General features: G+C 41.5%; 1 protein-coding gene and 1 long non-coding RNA gene across 3 annotated transcripts in view; one reads left to right on the top strand and one right to left on the bottom strand.

Annotated features, from left to right (window-relative positions):
• zip (myosin heavy chain 10) overlaps window positions 1-18,205 on the top strand; it is a 62,914-nt gene that overhangs the window by 19,842 nt on the left and 24,867 nt on the right. For both annotated transcript variants that reach the window (XM_022839207.2, XM_022839208.2), the window contains exons 3-4: window positions 16,557-16,699; window positions 16,882-17,038. In XM_022839207.2, the coding sequence (XP_022694942.1) occupies window positions 16,557-16,699; window positions 16,882-17,038 (300 nt within the window). The remainder of the gene's footprint in view (window positions 1-16,556; window positions 16,700-16,881; window positions 17,039-18,205) is intronic.
• LOC147753034 (uncharacterized) overlaps window positions 17,000-18,205 on the bottom strand; it is a 4,616-nt gene continuing 3,410 nt past the window's right edge. Inside the window, exons 2-3 of the long non-coding RNA XR_015312452.1 lie at window positions 18,127-18,176; window positions 17,000-17,088 (exon numbers count right to left, since the gene is read on the bottom strand). This is a non-coding gene — a long non-coding RNA (uncharacterized LOC147753034). The remainder of the gene's footprint in view (window positions 17,089-18,126; window positions 18,177-18,205) is intronic.

Below are 18,205 nucleotides of genomic sequence, written 5' to 3' on the forward strand. Positions count from 1 at the left end.
CTATTCCTGTATTACTGCTCTGTCCCTTCCGCTTTCTATCCGCGGACTCGCAAGAGAATTAGCAGAGCGGGATGCAAACGCGACAAAGATGGCGCCGTTTTTGTTCCGCTAGAGATGTTCTCTCCTTTCGTTTATGCTGCTGATAGCCGTCGTTCTGTGTCGCTGTCGTCGTCGTCGTTTTCTCGTTTCGATAATCGTCAGCCAGCAAGGCAGTCCGCGCTCAACAGACAACAGACAGACGGCGGCGGTGCCATACGCGCGCTGCCGCTGTTGATTTCGAGAAGGCAGCACAGCGACGATCGCGCACAAGCTAAAACAAAAAGAAGAGCAGCCATAGGCATAGACCAAATGAGACACAGTAGAGATAAAGACGCAGAACAATAGTATTAGCAATGCGATGGTGTTGTTGTTGTTGTTGCGGTCGACTTTGGAAGATTTCTGCTGATAGCGACAGCACAAGCCAAAAACGCATTGGCAACCAACGGAATTTAGCTGTCAGCTAAAAGCATGCTATGCCGCGTCAAATCGACGACACTTAGTGGTGCAACTGCCATTTTGCTATGGGGTCTCGCTCCTTCGGCAGCTATTTCTGGTGCTAAAAGTATTGACTGTGACGTCTGTCGTTGGCGTCTATGCCGGTGGCGCACTCGCACCGTTACAAAGGGCTCAGCGTGTCCCTAGTCACTAGAAATCGAAGTGCTTTCAAGAACGAGCGGGCAAAGACGATTGTCTCTTTGTTATTATTGCTAAATTCGTTTGTTTTTTTCGGTCGTCCCTTCGTCCAAGAAATGAAGCCACGCGAAAATGAAGATGAGGAAGAAGTTGGAGGGTGATGTCAAGTGGTCGTCGAGCTACCGTCAACGACCAGTAGCAATTGCCATGGCCGTCAATATTGACGATGACTTCGCCACACTGGAAGGAGAAAGAAACAAACATAGAAAAGATAATGTATCTATCATCAGCGATCTCTCTGTCCATGGGGTTGTGAGCGTCTGCCAAGCATCGCAGTGTTTTATGGGTAAAACTTCCACAAATCAAACATTCTATTAATGTGTTGCAAGAACCAAATGCATGAGACAAGCCAAACTCGCTGCAGCCTATGTTCGATTCTATTTTTCGCCTTGTAGCTATTAAAGTTTAAGTCATTTTCTCGGCACATTTCAGCAAACGCCCTCTTTATTTGTAGGTTTGCCCGCTTCATTATTTCCACTTTGGTAGAATTTTTGAAAATGAAATTGAGGTTTTTTGGTACTCCTCAATGTTACAATACCCTTTTCGAACCAGCAGATAACTTGGGAGAACAACTGTCTTGCGAATTACACAGCCTAGTCAGTGGCATGGCTCTAATTAAGGCTTCGGCAGGGTTTTTCAGTGCATTCACGCGGCTTAATGTCGACTAGTAAAAGGCGTACTTTGAAGAATTGCCGCAGTAATCCAACGCAGAGTCCTAATAAAATATTCCGAAATCGAGCTCTTTTAACAAGCGTCTGGACTGATTCTTTGCAGATTATGGATATCATCGAACTTAGATTGAATGCATTGCAAGCTACCATGATGTTCAAGTTGTTTTAACTTACCAAGTTTAATATGCACATTCTAGTTTTCTCGGAAATTCAGTTGGAGTAGTCGCTTCGTCGTTTGCGACCCACGGCCCGATGAGACAAACTGACAAAAAAAGAGTGACTCAATAGCGCGTCACGGCCGAGTTTTGATATCGCTATTCTGCCTTGGCTTTTCTGCTTCTGTTACTGATCCAGCATCGTCGTTGTGCCACCGCCTTCATGCCGCTTATTGACGGTTTACGGCGGTCTATTGTTTCTTTGTGGCGATGTTGGTATATATCGATTTCTGTTCCTCTCATCAGTAATACATCGTCACTGTTTATTTAGTAATTAACAACGATTTCTGAGCTAAACTGTGTTATACAAAAATCTATGAAGTTGGTTTTTGCGGTTCCCCTTTGAGAGAACGTGACGCCTTTATTTTTTTGCCACATAACTAGTTACAATAATAAAAATACGAATCTAACTACGGAAAGTAAATAGTGTTCAACATCGAAAATGTGACATTTACATGGCAGTCAAATGCTAGCTGTGCATACTTATTAACGGTTCAATTAAACCAGGTGTATGACAAAAGCCCAGTTACGCAATTAATAAGAGGGCGGAATGCAGAAGGCAAAAAACAATAACAATGGTTCTGGTGTGTTCACAACACCAATGGTGTGTTCTTACAGCGGCATTATCGGAAACATCAACATTTCAAATCGAGAAGAGAGAGAGAGAGAGAGACGAACGTTCAAATCGTTTCTGGTTCAGAATGATTTAAATATTTTATTTTAAAACTCCCAGAAAGCTCAGAGTGAAAGCATATAAGGAGGACCGCCGTTCTTGACCGAGTTTACCCTGATACTACCTTCGATTTTCCTTTAACAAAATCACGATCCATGACCCTCGATTTAAATACAACATCTTTACTCTATATCTATATGCAAAACAACGGCTTGTAGCATTATCAGCATTGTATATTGATATTAGCATAAATAAGATGAATATTTGCCTCTTGGCTTTCTACACCGTAACGTACTGACCTCCCTCGGAGCATGTACAGCAGAATCGGAACGAACCGAAGCCAAAATAACTTTCTCCGTCTCTTATGACAAATTGAGCGAGCTACGCCTCTTTTGAGTGAAAAATAGCGCAGGGGAGTAAGTTGTGAGCAAACTATTTGGAAGCGTTACATTTGGCACTGTTCGCACTACACGAAAACTATTTTAGCTATTCAAGGGGCTTCTCCTGTCAACAATGAAAGCTGTGAAATCCGTTTCCTCCAGCTCAGTTCACTGTAGGGCGTGAAGTTTTCCCCTGTATTGAGTTTCTTCGAGTCGGTACAAACATAAACGGACGATTTACTAACAATAACAATTAACTTGCTTCACAGATTATCCAGCAGGAACAGTGACGGATCTTTAAGTTTTTTGAGGATTTTGCTTTCTAGCACAGCTCTCCTCATTCGCCACTGTTTCAACTTGATTAGGACAACACAGAGAATCAATGAAGAAAGGTGGTTTGAAGTCATGTGGACGATTCGCTGTTACATGACATTAATGAATCATATCGGAGGTCCCTATTTGTTTTGGGCGTCTTTATGAAGCTTGAATAGTCCATTAGCAAGCCAGACCATAACGTAGACTTGTTTTCATATTTCCGTTTCCTGAACGGTTCATAACGATTATAAGTAAATTTGCCCTTGCTTGGGGGCTACCGAGCTTGCATGCCAACACGCCTATACGGACTAGACGATTCAATCAATCAAAAAAATTAAAGTTGAAAATCGAGCATGGCAGATGGTTCAGTCTTTCACTTGTACATAGCAAAGCTACGTCATGAAATGAGTATATATGAATAGTTTTATGCCACGTCTCTCAATATAAAAACCTGTAATTTCTATTTAACAAATGTTATTCTATTCGCTGCACGCTTTCATATGAAGCACCGTGAATATTTAATTGTTGCTATTATTAATTAAATATTTAACTATATACGTTGTCGCTCTTTTAATAAAAAAGGATAGAGGGTGTTCAGTGTTGCCGTTTTGACTACTGTTCCCTTTGACTTACTGTAATTTTTTTCGTTATTTAATCGAAGCTCTATAAGCAGAACTGAAGATTATAATGGATTTGGCCAAGCTTGTCGTTTAGCATTGTCTCTGTCCACTGTGTACGACGGTTCTACCGTACAATACAAAGTAACTATGAACATAACGATTATAACGGGGCGTCTATTGCGTTGTGACAACTACCACCCCATGCGGCCAATGTTATATTACTAATTATCTTGTTGTACGGTGGGCAGTTGTAGCATGCGTAACTTCGTGCGATAGATGGCGTGTGAATAGATTTTAAGCATCGACAGGATACGGCATTTTAAACGTCGATAGATTTCTACTCTTGACTTCGTCTGCTTTTAAGTAGCCCTAAATGAAGTTTATAAAATTTACACTGCCGCCTAACGGAACGGGCCACGTAAGGAAAACTAAGGAAATTATCGTCCTACTGCTGTTTTCTCCAGGTCATCGATTTCCGTTGAGAACGATTGTTGAATTTCATTGCACTAATACTTCCAAGGATTCTGCAGGAGCTAATGGTTTAACAAAGAAGTTGATTATTTTTATGAAGCAATGAACAGTTTGTATTTGTGAGGCATAAAGTAGCGGAGGCCAAACGGAGTTGATGGCAGGCGCTACATCAATGTACTCTTTCTGCGTCATCCATTCATGCAAATGTTACACTAAACGGGACGGTCGTTGGTATCGAGCATAAATAGATTCGTCTCTGGTCAGCAACGCTCGTTTCAATGAAAAAGTGCAAAGAAATTACAGATCGATACGTTGCAGACGGTGGCGGCTAGTGTTACCACAAGAGTAAAGTGAAATATTACAGAAAAGGTACGATACCCGACGACCGTTGCGCGAAGCTTTGGATCGAAGCAGTCGAACTCCGTGGGCCTGTGAGCAAACTTATCGCTCCGCTCACATATTCAAAAAAGTATGGAAGGTATGTACGATGACGCACGATGTATGATTCAGTGTGGCGGCGATATCATCGTAACATAGACGCTTTTGCTGGCTATTCAAATGTATCGAGGTGTCAGGTTGTTCGATTAGAAATAAATAGCTTTAGTGGATTCGACAGAATCCTCTCTAGCTCCAGATCATCTAACAGTAACAGTGCCTAAATTCAATGGAAATTTCGCTTTAGCTAAAAGAAGGTCAAAGGATTTATTCGTCGATTTTATGTAACGTGAATTCGTGTCATTGGCAAATGTCATAAAACAACACGGGCAGAATCATCATAAATCCGGATGAGAGTTATGCATTGATTAAATGTCAAACTCAGCCACACTCGTTGTTGTTTTATATCGAAGTAGACGTCGGCAGATGTCTACCAAATTCAAAGTATGACTATTTGAAAAAAGTAGTATATGATATACTGTTCCGCCTGTCCGTGCCAGAATTTCATGGATTTTATCATGCATATACGTGTATCTATCATGCATAAAATGATGGACAAGTGGACACTTACACCGGCTACCGTCGGTTGCCATTGAGACAAAGTACATCGAGGCAGAGATAAAGACGTTTAGGTATCCAGCTGTGCGAAATTTACACTGGCACATGACAACGACTCAACTGACCGCTGCCATGGCACGATATATGGCGGAAAATCTATTTTACAGTTAATTCCATCCTTCCATAGTGCTTAAAGTTTTTTCTCTGAAAGGTGCGAAGATCTTTTCAGGTTTCTACTTTACGACTATTTAGATTTTGAACAACATCTTGAATTAGTGGTAATTATTTTCTAACAAACCTACGTTATGTGTCGGCTATTTCATCTATTGTCTTAATGCTGCACTGTTGATAACGAGTATTATATTAGCATTATATACCTTTTTCTTTGGATTTGAAAAGGTGTTGCCCCACTTACCTCACTCACACTCTGTTATCATTACCTACAAAAATAGGCTGCCATTATCGTGAGGGTGTACTAATAGCAGGTACTAGGATCTGTTTGAGCTTAACTGACCTATTGTTGTCTACTTACAAATAGTCGGCTTTTACTCTCAGAATCCGGTCAGACGAAATGATGATGATGCCGAATGTAACGGATGTAAGGGATGACGTTTGCGTGACGATAAAATTTCGATGTTTCTCGAAATCAGTTGTAGAGAAGCTTTGCTGACGGCTACGTTTTTCCAATATAAAACGATCGTTGTTATTATGTTAATTTCATAATGTCACTCTATTTTTACATTTAAACGCCTGAAAGCTTACTTCACAATTGAATCGTTTGCTGCGCGTGCACTATCTAAGAATCGAAGTGCTGAAGACGGTTTTAACAGCCTGGTTAAGTGTTCCAAAATGATAGATCATTTTCGAAATAGCTAGAAGTATTTTTGAAAATATTTGAGTTCTTGCAAGAATTTACCTCTTCCAATCGTAGTGCTCAATGATGAGTTCAGTACGCTGCCCATAGATCCCTATTAAGCTGACTAGGTACGAAGCAAACACTTCGTTTGGGAGTCAAAATGATCTTATATGAACTGCGTTGGTGGCCAGATGCTACCAACTATTAGCGTTGACCGTTCTATAAACGCTAGTGTCCTACAAATCCATCGCTCCTGTTTGCTGTCTATCTGTTCGGCTGAACGTGTGTATTATAACGGAGGAATACGATCTCGCAATTTAGAATAAGCGAACGCCTATTGTTTCCGGTAAAATTCAGATCAGATAATCTGCGACAACGCATCGACGTAAGCAGCTCACCAAAATGATTATGATAGCTTTTGATCGGCTTGTTTACACTATTTCTCTAGTTTCTGACCAGAGGCCTGTTACCCTTAATGGAACGGAAACAAAAGCAGTGAACGGTGATAAAGATGGCATCGGAATACCACGCCTGAAATGGGTCAGCGCAGATTTATGTAGATATTGAGATATACACATTTCATAAGAAGTGAACGCTCGTTTAAAGGTAAAGTGTGGCATAATATTCACTCGATGCCTCCTGTTCAATGACAATAAAACGAAATAGTGCCCAATTCTATGGTCTACAGCATAGAGATGAGCAGTATGTGACTAGGGCATAGTATTTTGCGAATGGACTTCTAAAAACAGACCGATTTAGGTGCGAAATCTGTATTTGTTGAGTTACCGGCCGAACGCTATTTTCCTACAAGCTTCACATTCGTTGAATATAGGAACTGTTCATAAGGGTTGATCTATAAAACGGCTCGATTGCACATGCCGCTGCACGATATGTACGAACAGATAAACAAACTAAGCTGCATCGAAAGTGACACGTACCACTGTAGCAGACGATAGATCGCGTTGCCTGGGCACAGGTCTAGGCAATAATATTCTCCCCGTCAGTAGGTATTTAGCGCTGTTTTCAGACAATAACAGTGGAATGTCGGTAGATAACGTCAAATTATTCGGTGTTGTTCTGACGGACACAGGTCCGATGTAATTAGTTAGCTGTTAGTCTGTCAACGCAATTATGCACTCGCACCTTTTCCGTAACTTTTGGAGCGTTCTTTTCGCGTTTCAGATTATCGAACTTCTGAACTGTATTGAAATAGCACGTATGTTAATATGGACGGGTATGAATATCATTGCGGGACTATAATTATAGAAGGCACCCAAAAACAACGTCTATCTATGTGTGTATTATTACCTACATGACCAAACTTCTACATTGATATATTGTTGTTATTAGTTATCGTTGCTTCAGCTGCAGTGGCAGTAACAGTAGATTATTAACTTAAGCCGGTAGCTGGCATTTTGTGATGGTGGTTCCAATGATCAGTGATTCGTCAGTGTTAGGAAAGCGCATTATGGCCTGGTCTAAGTTAGCGTGCGGTACGGTTGAGTACGATCCTCTGAATCATCATAGGCTAGTAACTAATGTTACCGTAAAGTCGGCTTTCATAATTATGCATTACATTTGAATGACTCAAAAGGGATCAAGAAGGGAGGGAGCAATTATCCTCTGTCGGGTTCAGGGACTCGAGAATCCGTTCGAACTCTTCTACTGAGCTGGCATAATTCCAGCTAGACAATATAAATACCTTTGGTGTTAGAGACACGATCTTTATTCAGAAATCGCCTGTCTGCCTGGTCATCTGCAAAATCAGCCAAATGAGTAGTCTGTGAGGCTTGAACAGAGCTTTATAAAATTTTGACACGCCCAGTATATCTGTCGCTTCCTATTTTACGGGAGGTCAAGTGGCGTATGTTAGTGACCTTGTCAGAAGCGCATTTTTCGTAGCATTGACTCACTGATTCTACGGAGACGCTGGTAGTGGTGATACCAAATAGCATCCTTTCGACAATGCAGTTATAACTTATCAGTATGTAAGTTTCAGTATCGGGTGCAGATATACTCGATATTTACTATACTACCCGTTCATATTATCCGTGTAATTAGTGCGTTATGCATCGCTATTACCTATATAGCCCGAAAATAGTCTAATCTATTTTGAATAAACATAGCACCCGTTTCGTATCGCTATTATCGTTGGCGGCGGTGGTGGCCAATTTGGTGAAGCGCTCGTAATCTGCCAGCAGCAACAGAAGCTGTTGCTGACCATATGTAACTATATGGACGAATAAAGAAAAAATACAGTAAAAATTGACGCTCCACAGAAAACAAGAACGACGGCGCCAGTGGGGGGAACCGATCGGCTTAACCACAAGCAGAAACCACAAGATAAGCAGTTGTAACCGTTTATCATTCGGCCACCGATTACAATCTTTCCTTTGTCACGGAAACAGCTCGAAACATGGTGGTGTATATGTATACATATGGCTAAGGAACACCTCACCGCAACAGTAGCCTTTAGAGGGTGAACCTGTCTGCTTGTTTGTTGGGTAATTGATTGCTCTTAGACCTCGAACTATTTCTTTTTTTTTTTTTTTCTGCTAGTGACATCGGCTTACCGAAGCTGTAGCCACTGCTACTGAACTTTCTATGGCGTTCATGAGACTTTATGCAGCAAATAGCTTAACAGCGCAGACATGGTATTGTATAATCTGTCATATTGGAGCATTAACTTATAGAGCTCTAATTTTTCGTAGTCTGGAATGTGCTATATTAATATATAATTATATGCGTTCCGATGGTCGGTTACTTCTTGTATGCTATAATAATAATAGTAGATGATTGCTGCACGTTAGCGCGAGAATTAGCCAACTTAAGCTATTTATTCAGGCCGAAAAAGGCCAACTCCCACAAGTAATTTCAGATGCGAGTGGATCGACAGCGTTATTGCTACGGTTCTGACGTTGGCGACAAATTTCGACTACACGCTATGAGTTTTAGCACATCTTATTTTTGGTCTATTTTTCTTGAACAAATTTGCATTTTTTTTGTTCTCCGTTGTCGTCTTTGCCGCGTTACCTCAATAGCGGTTCATTGCCGGTAGACTCAACGGAATTAACCAGTGACGACAATGATAGGTACAGGTCTAGGTCAGCATCTATTATTTGCTCTCTTCGGATTTTCTTGCTGAATGTGTAACTTAGTACATCTTTGTGTGTATTGAATCCATTTTCCGTTAAGACTTTTACGTGGTACAGATCTAATGACTCCTATTAGAATGGTACTAGCCGAAGATTTGTTTCCGTTATTTCACCTGATTGATTAGCTTATTGATCGATCAGGAACGGAGTAAATCGATATTGTGGTATTGTACACTTACTCGCGTGCCTCTCTGCGAAACTTGTGGTGAAGTTTAAATTGATATTGTCTCGCAACCTCATTAGCTACCGCAAAGGTTTTCAACTAACCTTGCAACACAGGGATGGTATTTGCTACTGCGTGGTACTGCAAATTACAGGCTAACTAGCTACTGGAAAATTGTACCGTTCCTTGTATTAACCAACGCTGGTTTGCCTAGTTGATTTGTTCAAGTTTGCTCCGACCTTCGTCCTTTATACTAGAGTACATAAACGACAAAAGGATACGAGGTGATCGCAGATGTAAGTAGACATCGGACCAGACAATCGACTAGATAGATATAAACAAGCAGGATGCGAAGGAAGGCAAAAAATAAATAAATAAAAAGCGCAACCTTGAGCTACCTATGCCTAGCGGGCGTTGCCGTCGAACGATGACGACCGCGGTATGTTGAACGTCGTCGGGGTTGAGCGGTGGCGATGCCGATTCAGCCGTTGCTGAGGCCGCTACAGCTATCGTGGTCGTCCGACATTTTAAGGCGAGCCAGAACTTCTATTGCAACTACGATTGCAAGTACGGATTTTGGCTATCGAAAATTAATTACTATGCCGAATGATGTACATTCGAATATATCGATCCAATACCCGGACACAAGAACACTCAGGCCCGCTTACACACGAGTAAGCCGAATATAGTTAACCTGTGTAACTTATCGGTGCTGCTGTTACTGTGCTGTTGGTATAGCCTAGTAGCGTATATGCTGGTTGTGGAGGGTCAAATTGAAGTTTTGACAGAATAAGAACTAGGTAAACCTAAGCAATGTGTATGGCTGGCAAATTTTGTAACATATATATTCGACTTGTGCATAGCCTGCAGTCAGCAACGAATATATGAAAAACCATTTCAACACCTATTGAATTGCGTTCCTCCACGTGCTGCTATATAAAGCATAAACCATAACTTGAACAAAGTTATGGTTTATGGCTTGAAGATCACTAGTCAGTGACACGAGAGCGCGCTGGCAACAGGGATGGGATACAGGACTATATGCTTTACTAATTTGAGGAGCCTAGCCCTAGGATAATTGGTGCTGACCTAAAATAGCTTTCATTGTCCGCCTTATAGTCGTTGTGTAGGACGAGGTTTACTGGCAATAATTTATAGGTAAATGGATAAAAGGTCACCATGATTAGCTATCTTAACTGTTAGGCCATTGAATGGAACAGAAAGCGATTGGTTGAGATGTCACGCATTCACTTAAGACCCAAGGTCGCAGATTCAGTTTCCTAAGAAGCAATTATTCATACAAATTGTTTTACTTAGTAGCTTTTTATTTCTCGTGGTCTCTAGAGATATAAGTCATGATAATGTCTTGCTTATCTCTTGATCAAAACGATCATCCGCCTGTGCGTTTTCTGATTGATCTTCGTCTGTGAGGCTAGGTCCAGCCAATGTTTCATCCGCACGATCATCGAACACCATTACAGCAGCAGGTACCGCCGCTGCCGTCGTCGTCACCGAGCAAAGTTCTTTTGAAGGTTGATGACCAGCAGTAGCAAAGACTAGAGAAAAAGGTAGGCAGGCAGGCAGATAGAGTGGCATGTGAGACCAAGCCTAGCAGGTGGCTTAGCCAACCAAGGTCGCCGAATGCCGGTCAGGTTGATTCCAACTGTTTTCTTATGCTGCAGCGATACGACAGGAACGGACGTAGTTTACATTGCCTTCAGCCTAAAATTCTGCGTAAGCACTGCCAATGACTAGTGTAAACAGTCCTATGGCGAATTATGGTAGACTAGCGGCCGTAGCCGTTCGCCAAAGCAGCAGCGGCATGGAATGAAAGGGGACGCGATAGCGAAGGGGAATTTGGAGAGGAGAAATGGAGGGGGTCGTGACAGCAAAAAAGCGAGAGAATCTGAAGAAGCCTATTGCAGCTGTGGCTGTCTGTTTTGTTTTTGTGGCCCTACGCCTTCCTCTATGTACTCCGTTTGTGTTTGTGTGTTGCGTGTGTGCACAGTGGCATCGATCTAACAATTTGTTGGTTAAATTTGCTTTTGGTACTGTACCATAACTGACTTTGGCGACGGAACCAGCTGCAGTAACATAGTGACAGCTGCTGGCAGATATTCAGCGCCACTTAGGCTGCTGCCAAAACGTCTTCATCCACTGTCAACCTGCCGGAACGTTTTTCCTCCTCAGCATCGTTGTAATTTACTGCTGCCGTTGTTGTTGTTATTGTTTGGAATGGCGAATGACTACGCAATGCTGCTGAAGTCAACGATTACGATGATCTTCATAACAATGATCATCATGGTGCTGCCTTGGCTGTTTTATTAACGGCTGGTTTTGTAGCCATTGGTTCAGTCGTTGTTGGCGACCGTTACTACGCCTCTTTTGTTGCCGTGCAGCGATCGCCCTAGCGCGGTAAAACCAGGCGCGCGAATAGCAGACGACAGAAAGCAAAGAAACTCTGAAGATGTCACTCATGTCGCTTCTGAACAGCTACGCAGGTCGACGACAACAACAAAAATCACAGCCAATAGCGTTGTTCCCGACCATATTGAATGCGACTCTTGCCGTTGCTCCTAGCGACGATAACTATCCAGCGCTGGCCATACCAATTCTTGTACGAGCACGGTCCCATGATGATAGGAGGGTCTGCTGCTGCTGCTACTGCTATTGCTGTTGTTTGAAAAGTCTGTCTTCGTGCCATTTGGTGACCATTTCGCACTTGGCTACCAGTGAAACCTTCGTGTGGTTGTGCTTATGGAAATTGGCCCTAAGATCAAAAAAAGGCCAATCCTAACAAGCTGCGACCCATGACTGCAATCCGCAACGGAACATCGAACTGGCAGTTTCGTGGAAAATCAAATTAGTTCGCGTACGCGCTCCTGTCACGGAATAGATGAACGTAGCCTTTTAAGTTCTTGCGTTCATTTCCGTTCTCGTTAGTCGTTAGTTTGCCGCTGAAACCATCGGTATATTGGTGCTACTACATTGACCAGCAAGATTCAAGGTGGCTGGAACCCTTTTTTGAACGCAAACGTTAGCGATTGTCTTAACGTTACTGGAACTTGACGAAGGATATTGCAAATCGTCGGTTAAGCCGAGTCTTTTCCGTCGTTAAATAGAGATCACTAATATCACTGTCATTAGGTTTCTTCTTCTTGTTTCATTCTTCATTCTTGTTTATCTCTTACTACCGACTGGCCCTCTCCACAGAACAGATGCTAATCAGAAATATAGGCCTTTACGGCCGATATTTCTATATACAGACTTCGTCCTCTTCCACATCCAACCGTAAGTCAATGTCCAGTTACAGAACAAATTATAATGATAGTACGGCCTTCAATATAGCATATACTAATATGCTTCTTAGACAAGGTTCACACGCGGACAGCTCTGAAGAACGTCTCTAATTCTTTACGTCGTTCCTCTTAGAGCACCAACAGCGAAACAAAAAAAAAATAAAGAATAGAGGAGGAACGAAGAAAAATCACATCTGTAACATGGCGCTACCGCCGTCCCAGTTTTTCGCAAAAAAGTAGTTACGATGTTGGGTTCCCTTTCTTTCTTCTCTCGTTCTTAAATGACAAATTAGATTCGGGAGTTGCGCCTTCGTCAGACCAATCGGTCATCGAGCGATCGATAGACGCATAAAGACCGAAGATGACAGTGGTCATCGGGCAACGACTATATGGCAAACGATAGGTCTGCCAGTCGAGGTCCGTTACCCCAATCAACTCTTTGGTCATCACCCACTTTTGGATGAAAGGAGATAGTCAACAATGTGAGGCAACTGAGAATTTTCGTTTTGCCGTTTACGCCGCTTTTTGGTCAAACGTGTACAATAATAGTAGTAGTGGTGGTGAAATTGTTTGTTGGACGTCAAACGACTAAGCCCAAGTCGAGCTTGCTCGGTTGGACATCTAAGTACGCTACAGTTGTTGAATAAATAAAAGAGTTTCCCTTTGTACAGATAAAAATACAATGGACATAAAGAACCCAGACCATTATTTTACTGAACTCTTCGGGCCATTTATTACTAGCTGTGAGTTTTTTGTCCAAAACGGTGTGCAACAAAAGGTATGGACCGTAGCCTAAGCTTAGACAATCAGATAAGGTTTGATCGGTCTGAACCCTAGAAATGCACCATTTTTAGGTCGGTTTTCTGGCGGAACTTCTCAACTTTTAAGGTTGAAAGCTCTAGCTGAGAATTACAGTATAAAGTTTTGCAAAGAAAACAAACTGGCATTCACCTGATTACTGTTGCCGCATGGGGACACCCATTATAGTAGTGGCTTACAAGTTCGGCATTTTCGTACAACACAATATCAGTTTGGATTTGAAAAAGGGTCTATGCCAGCTTTGTTTAGCCGACCCCAATGCCGCTATATTCTGGTGTACATAAAAGCTCCATCCGATTTGCGTTGCAAGAGGTCCCGAACTAAATGGGCTTGTTTCGCTAACGTGACACTTTGTGGCTGTACAGTCAGCCAGAATCAAAGTTACCAAAAAGGTTATTTTTCCTGTCGTACTTTCCGTCGCTTAGTTTCATGGATCGTTACTGTGTGAAATTCGCAAATCTGCCTGTTGGAGAACTAAGGTTACTAAGAACTTGGTATTTTCAAACTTTCCTTTAACGAAAATATTAAGTATCGAAAATTGATAAATCCGCAAATTAAATAACTGTGGCGCAAAAACTAGATCGTAGTGTCCTGAGGCAGGTAACTGAAACTGCCGTCTACGATGACAACCTTCTCATGTTCCTACACTCGTCTTTCGAATCGACATGTTTCCCGATATGAATGAACGGTTATTATTATTACTGCTGCTACTATTAGTAAGATTCTCGTTGCGTAACCTACCATTCCTTCTACGTATTCCGTGAAGATATATATAATTCTAATCAACTTAGGCGTCGCACTGATTGGACATCGCGCCCAGTTTATATAGCGAGTGTCAACTAAATGACGGCGTTATTTAAATGAGAAGCTCTCTGGCTTACAACGGATATAAATCTGATTATTTTTCTTCTTACCTTGGCTTTCATATCAGATAATATAAATCACGTCGGGTGTCCTTCGCAAACTGGCATCGTAAAATAGTTGGCATGCCTTTATTCAGATTTAAGATAGAGCGCCTTGAAAATAAGTGGAACTTCCATAAAAACTAGTCACATTTTCGTTACGATAAGGGCACAAGTGCCGCCAATGCCTATGAAAATATTCATGCTATCTATAGTCAAGTTGCGTCAAGAGGACGGCTTTCGTTCTGGAAGTTGCAATTTTCTCGTAGTTACGGAAAAGGTGATGGAATGATTGGGAAAGTTCAGTAAGATCGACACGTGAGTCGCCATGATATCGCCAACAAAGTATACATCCACCCGCTAACAGTTTTAATTCGTTCAAAAACAGATGGTTATGAAAAAGCTTAATGTTTGTAATATCACACCAAATGAAGCAAAGGATTTCAATCGATTCTAGGCCCATCTGTGAAATTTCACAGAAATGTGACAGAACCGAGCGAGATAATGATCTGCAAATAAAAAAAAAAAGCTTGCTTCACAATCTTCGGCAAAGCTCAGGATGACACTAGAGAATTTGATATTGTATATTTGGTAAGATCTTCCGCCGGTCGCGAAGCGAACGTTTCGGACTTCTGATTGTCAACAGCTAATAATACCACAACAAGCCATTGAAGAAATTCCACTAAAATCAGGGGACAACAAAGGCGCCGTTTTCCACTGAGACAATGCCAGACTATATACCTGTACCAGACATACAGTTATAAAAAGTTTAGCGACTTAGAAATCACAGAGCTTCGTTAATGATGAAATCATGATGTCAGCAAAAAAAAAAAAGCAGCTAGACATTATCGATTGGAATAGCGAAAAGGTAGTTAGTTTATTATTTGAACATATTGAACATATTATTTGAAAATGTAAACAATAGTTTTGGCCTAAAAACGGTTAGTACTTTTTGTCGGCCCAACTTTATATATATATATATATATATATATACGCACATCTGTATAAATAATTAAGAATGTCGCTGGCTTCCCTCGTGGCACCATGCAGAACCAACGGGTGCCGAGCTCGAAATAATGGCGAATTATTGAATAATACATTGATATCAATTATCAGTTGAGCCAATATTATATATTATGGCAACGTTATCCGCCGTTAAACAACGGATTCCATGTATTCTGCAACGTGTAACAATATAACAGAATGAACTGAACAGTGAATCTGCCGTAATGCTCATAGATAGTACTTACTTGAGTATAACGTCAAGACACATCAACGCCAACTAATATCGGCGCTGATTTGAGCCTATACCGAATATTGGACAACATCGGTGCATCTCAATTAATGAGGACACCCGATGAAATGGTTTTTCTGTCTGTTTTGTCTCAGTGCGAACAAGCCCGCTGCTGTGGTACGTCCATGTAGGTCACACAGTCAGGTCCACTAGCTTGTCGAAGTACTGATGACAAGGTAACCGCCACATTGTTCACATACTTCCAACACGTGCATTCCCTTATGCAAATTAAAACACTTTTTTTTTTTTCATGTTATCAAGGTTTGCCTTTTTTTCCGATGGCTGTCATTAAAACTTCCAGGAAATCGACAACGAGCGCCCTCTGGTCACGCCGAAATTTCCACAACAATTAATTTCAAGGATGCTTTTAGCTTTACGATAGAGGCAAGCGTCAAGCAAGACTAAGACGTTTTAGAACGATTGGACACGGTGTCCAAAAATGTATCACGACCACCTTTTCCTTACACAGCATTGCGATATTATAGGTCGAAGCCACGAATACATAGAAGCAGACAAAGTCGACCAAGAGACGAGGAAGATGCTAGTGCTGCTGAGCCTGAAGATGACTACTGATACGAGTACGTTTATAATACATAAGAAGCAAACGCTTATGAGTGGTGTCCGGTCGAGCACGCACCACCTACGTATCCATGGCGTGCGCGCCATGTTCCATGGTGCGTTATCCATGCTAACTGAGGAACTTGAGGGATATGGGCGCTTATTGAAAAGACGAATAGGAAACGATCGTCCTTTCCCACAGTGGTTCCATCAAGTTGGCTTGTCGCTGAGTCCAACGTTAAATGAGCGAACCTTGGTCATAGCGAAGCTGAAATCCAATGCGGCAAGTCAATGTTAATGGGCGATTTGGCATGTGGCTAATACGACTGTTGGGCCCAAAATGTTACTCAAAGACTCTATCAAGCTTAAGTGGCAAGTAAGCTTAACAATGGAAATGAATTGCCACAGTCAGCTAATTCCTGCTGCCTTTTCTATTTCAGACATATTCGGGTCTGTTCTGTGTAGTGGTCAATCCGTATAAGAAACTTCCGATTTACACAGACCAGTTGATGGAAGGTTACAAGGGTCGAAAGAAACAAGAGGTTCCACCACATATTTACGCAGTCGCTGATTCGTCGTACAGGTACCAGGAAATATTTCTGTTACTAGGAACAACTTACTGAGGATAACCTGCTGTCTTTATTATTTATACAGTTATCGTACAGTTTTCATCATAAGTTAATGTTTTAGATTCCCACGTAAATAGCTGGATATTTTAGTGTATTTTGCACCGGTTTCTGATTATTGTCGTCCATGACATTACAGACACATGCTGCAGGACAAGGAGGATCAGAGTATTCTGTGTACAGGTGAATCTGGTGCCGGCAAGACGGAAAATACCAAAAAAGTAATCCAGTACCTCGCATTCGTAGCTGCCCCGAAGCCACGTCAAAGTTCCTCCGCTTCGTCGACGTTGCACTCGGTACGTACAACTGATTAATGGGCTCTCCTAGAATAATGGAACTGAGATCTCTTAAAGATTTCGATTAGAATGAGTCTGCAGTCTTATAAACTTTGCCTTAGTGCCCCTTGTGAGGTATTAGTGTTCTATTATCAGACGTTAAAATCATTGCCGTTCTCATCGAACTGCTAATCACGACAGCTTCAATTAGATTAGTATTTCTATATTTTTCTGTTGTAATATCTCTGTTCTACTTAACTATTCGAGCGTACTTGTGCAATTGCAATGTAATAATGCCGTACTAACGACGTGTTATTGGCTTTCGGATGATGGCGGCGATAATAGTTATGATAATAAGTTATTAATTTCTATTTACCTTCTTTAATATCTTTGTTTGTTTGTTATGCACTTAAGTGAGAACAGACGAGCTTTAGATTTTAAAGACTATTGGTTAGACATGTTTACAAGGCATTGGGTAGACTTGTGATGTATGCGTAATGTTACAATAAGAACTGACTGCATGATACACAGAGTGGTCTAGGACAAGATGGCGAGTCTGTTCAAGGGTCGCTATCGTTGTGCTTATCTTCCCGACAAACTCAGAACCTTTTTCGTGGACCATGTCTGGTTGCATGCGTGATTCCTGTATATCGCTAAATACCATTCTCTTCTAAATAATTGGGCCTAAAGATTCGCTTTTGGCGTTTCCGTTTTTGTCGGCAGCTTAAATTCCTCGTTTCACTAAAATTATCGATGGGTACAATAAACACTACAGTTGACGTGAACTATTTATAGTTCAATGTGACGCATGAAGAACCCTACTTCATGCAGTCTTCTAAAGGCCACTGTCACACTGTTTATTGCGCGCACTAATCCTATTTAGCCAGTAGTAATACATACACCTATTATAACTATCTCATCTTCAAGTAGGTCGATTTACGTCGAAAAGCGTAGGTCGTTTTTCATGTGAGTAAGTTCGAAGCCGGTAAATATAAATAATACGTCAAGGAGTCACTTCGACAAGGGATATCTGTCTTGAATATAATCTATGTAAAATCTGTATTAAATAGAACATGTACATGATATGAAGGCAAGAAACAGTTGGATACCTTGAGAGTGGCTGATGACTTTCTTTCAAACGAAGAAGATTATGGTCCACCTGAAAACAGAAACTGCCTTTAATTCACA

This window comes from Varroa jacobsoni, unplaced genomic scaffold (genome assembly GCF_002532875.2).
Source record: "Varroa jacobsoni isolate VJ856 unplaced genomic scaffold, vjacob_1.0 scaffold_791, whole genome shotgun sequence".
Classification (NCBI taxonomy): Eukaryota; Metazoa; Arthropoda; class Arachnida; order Mesostigmata; family Varroidae; genus Varroa; species Varroa jacobsoni.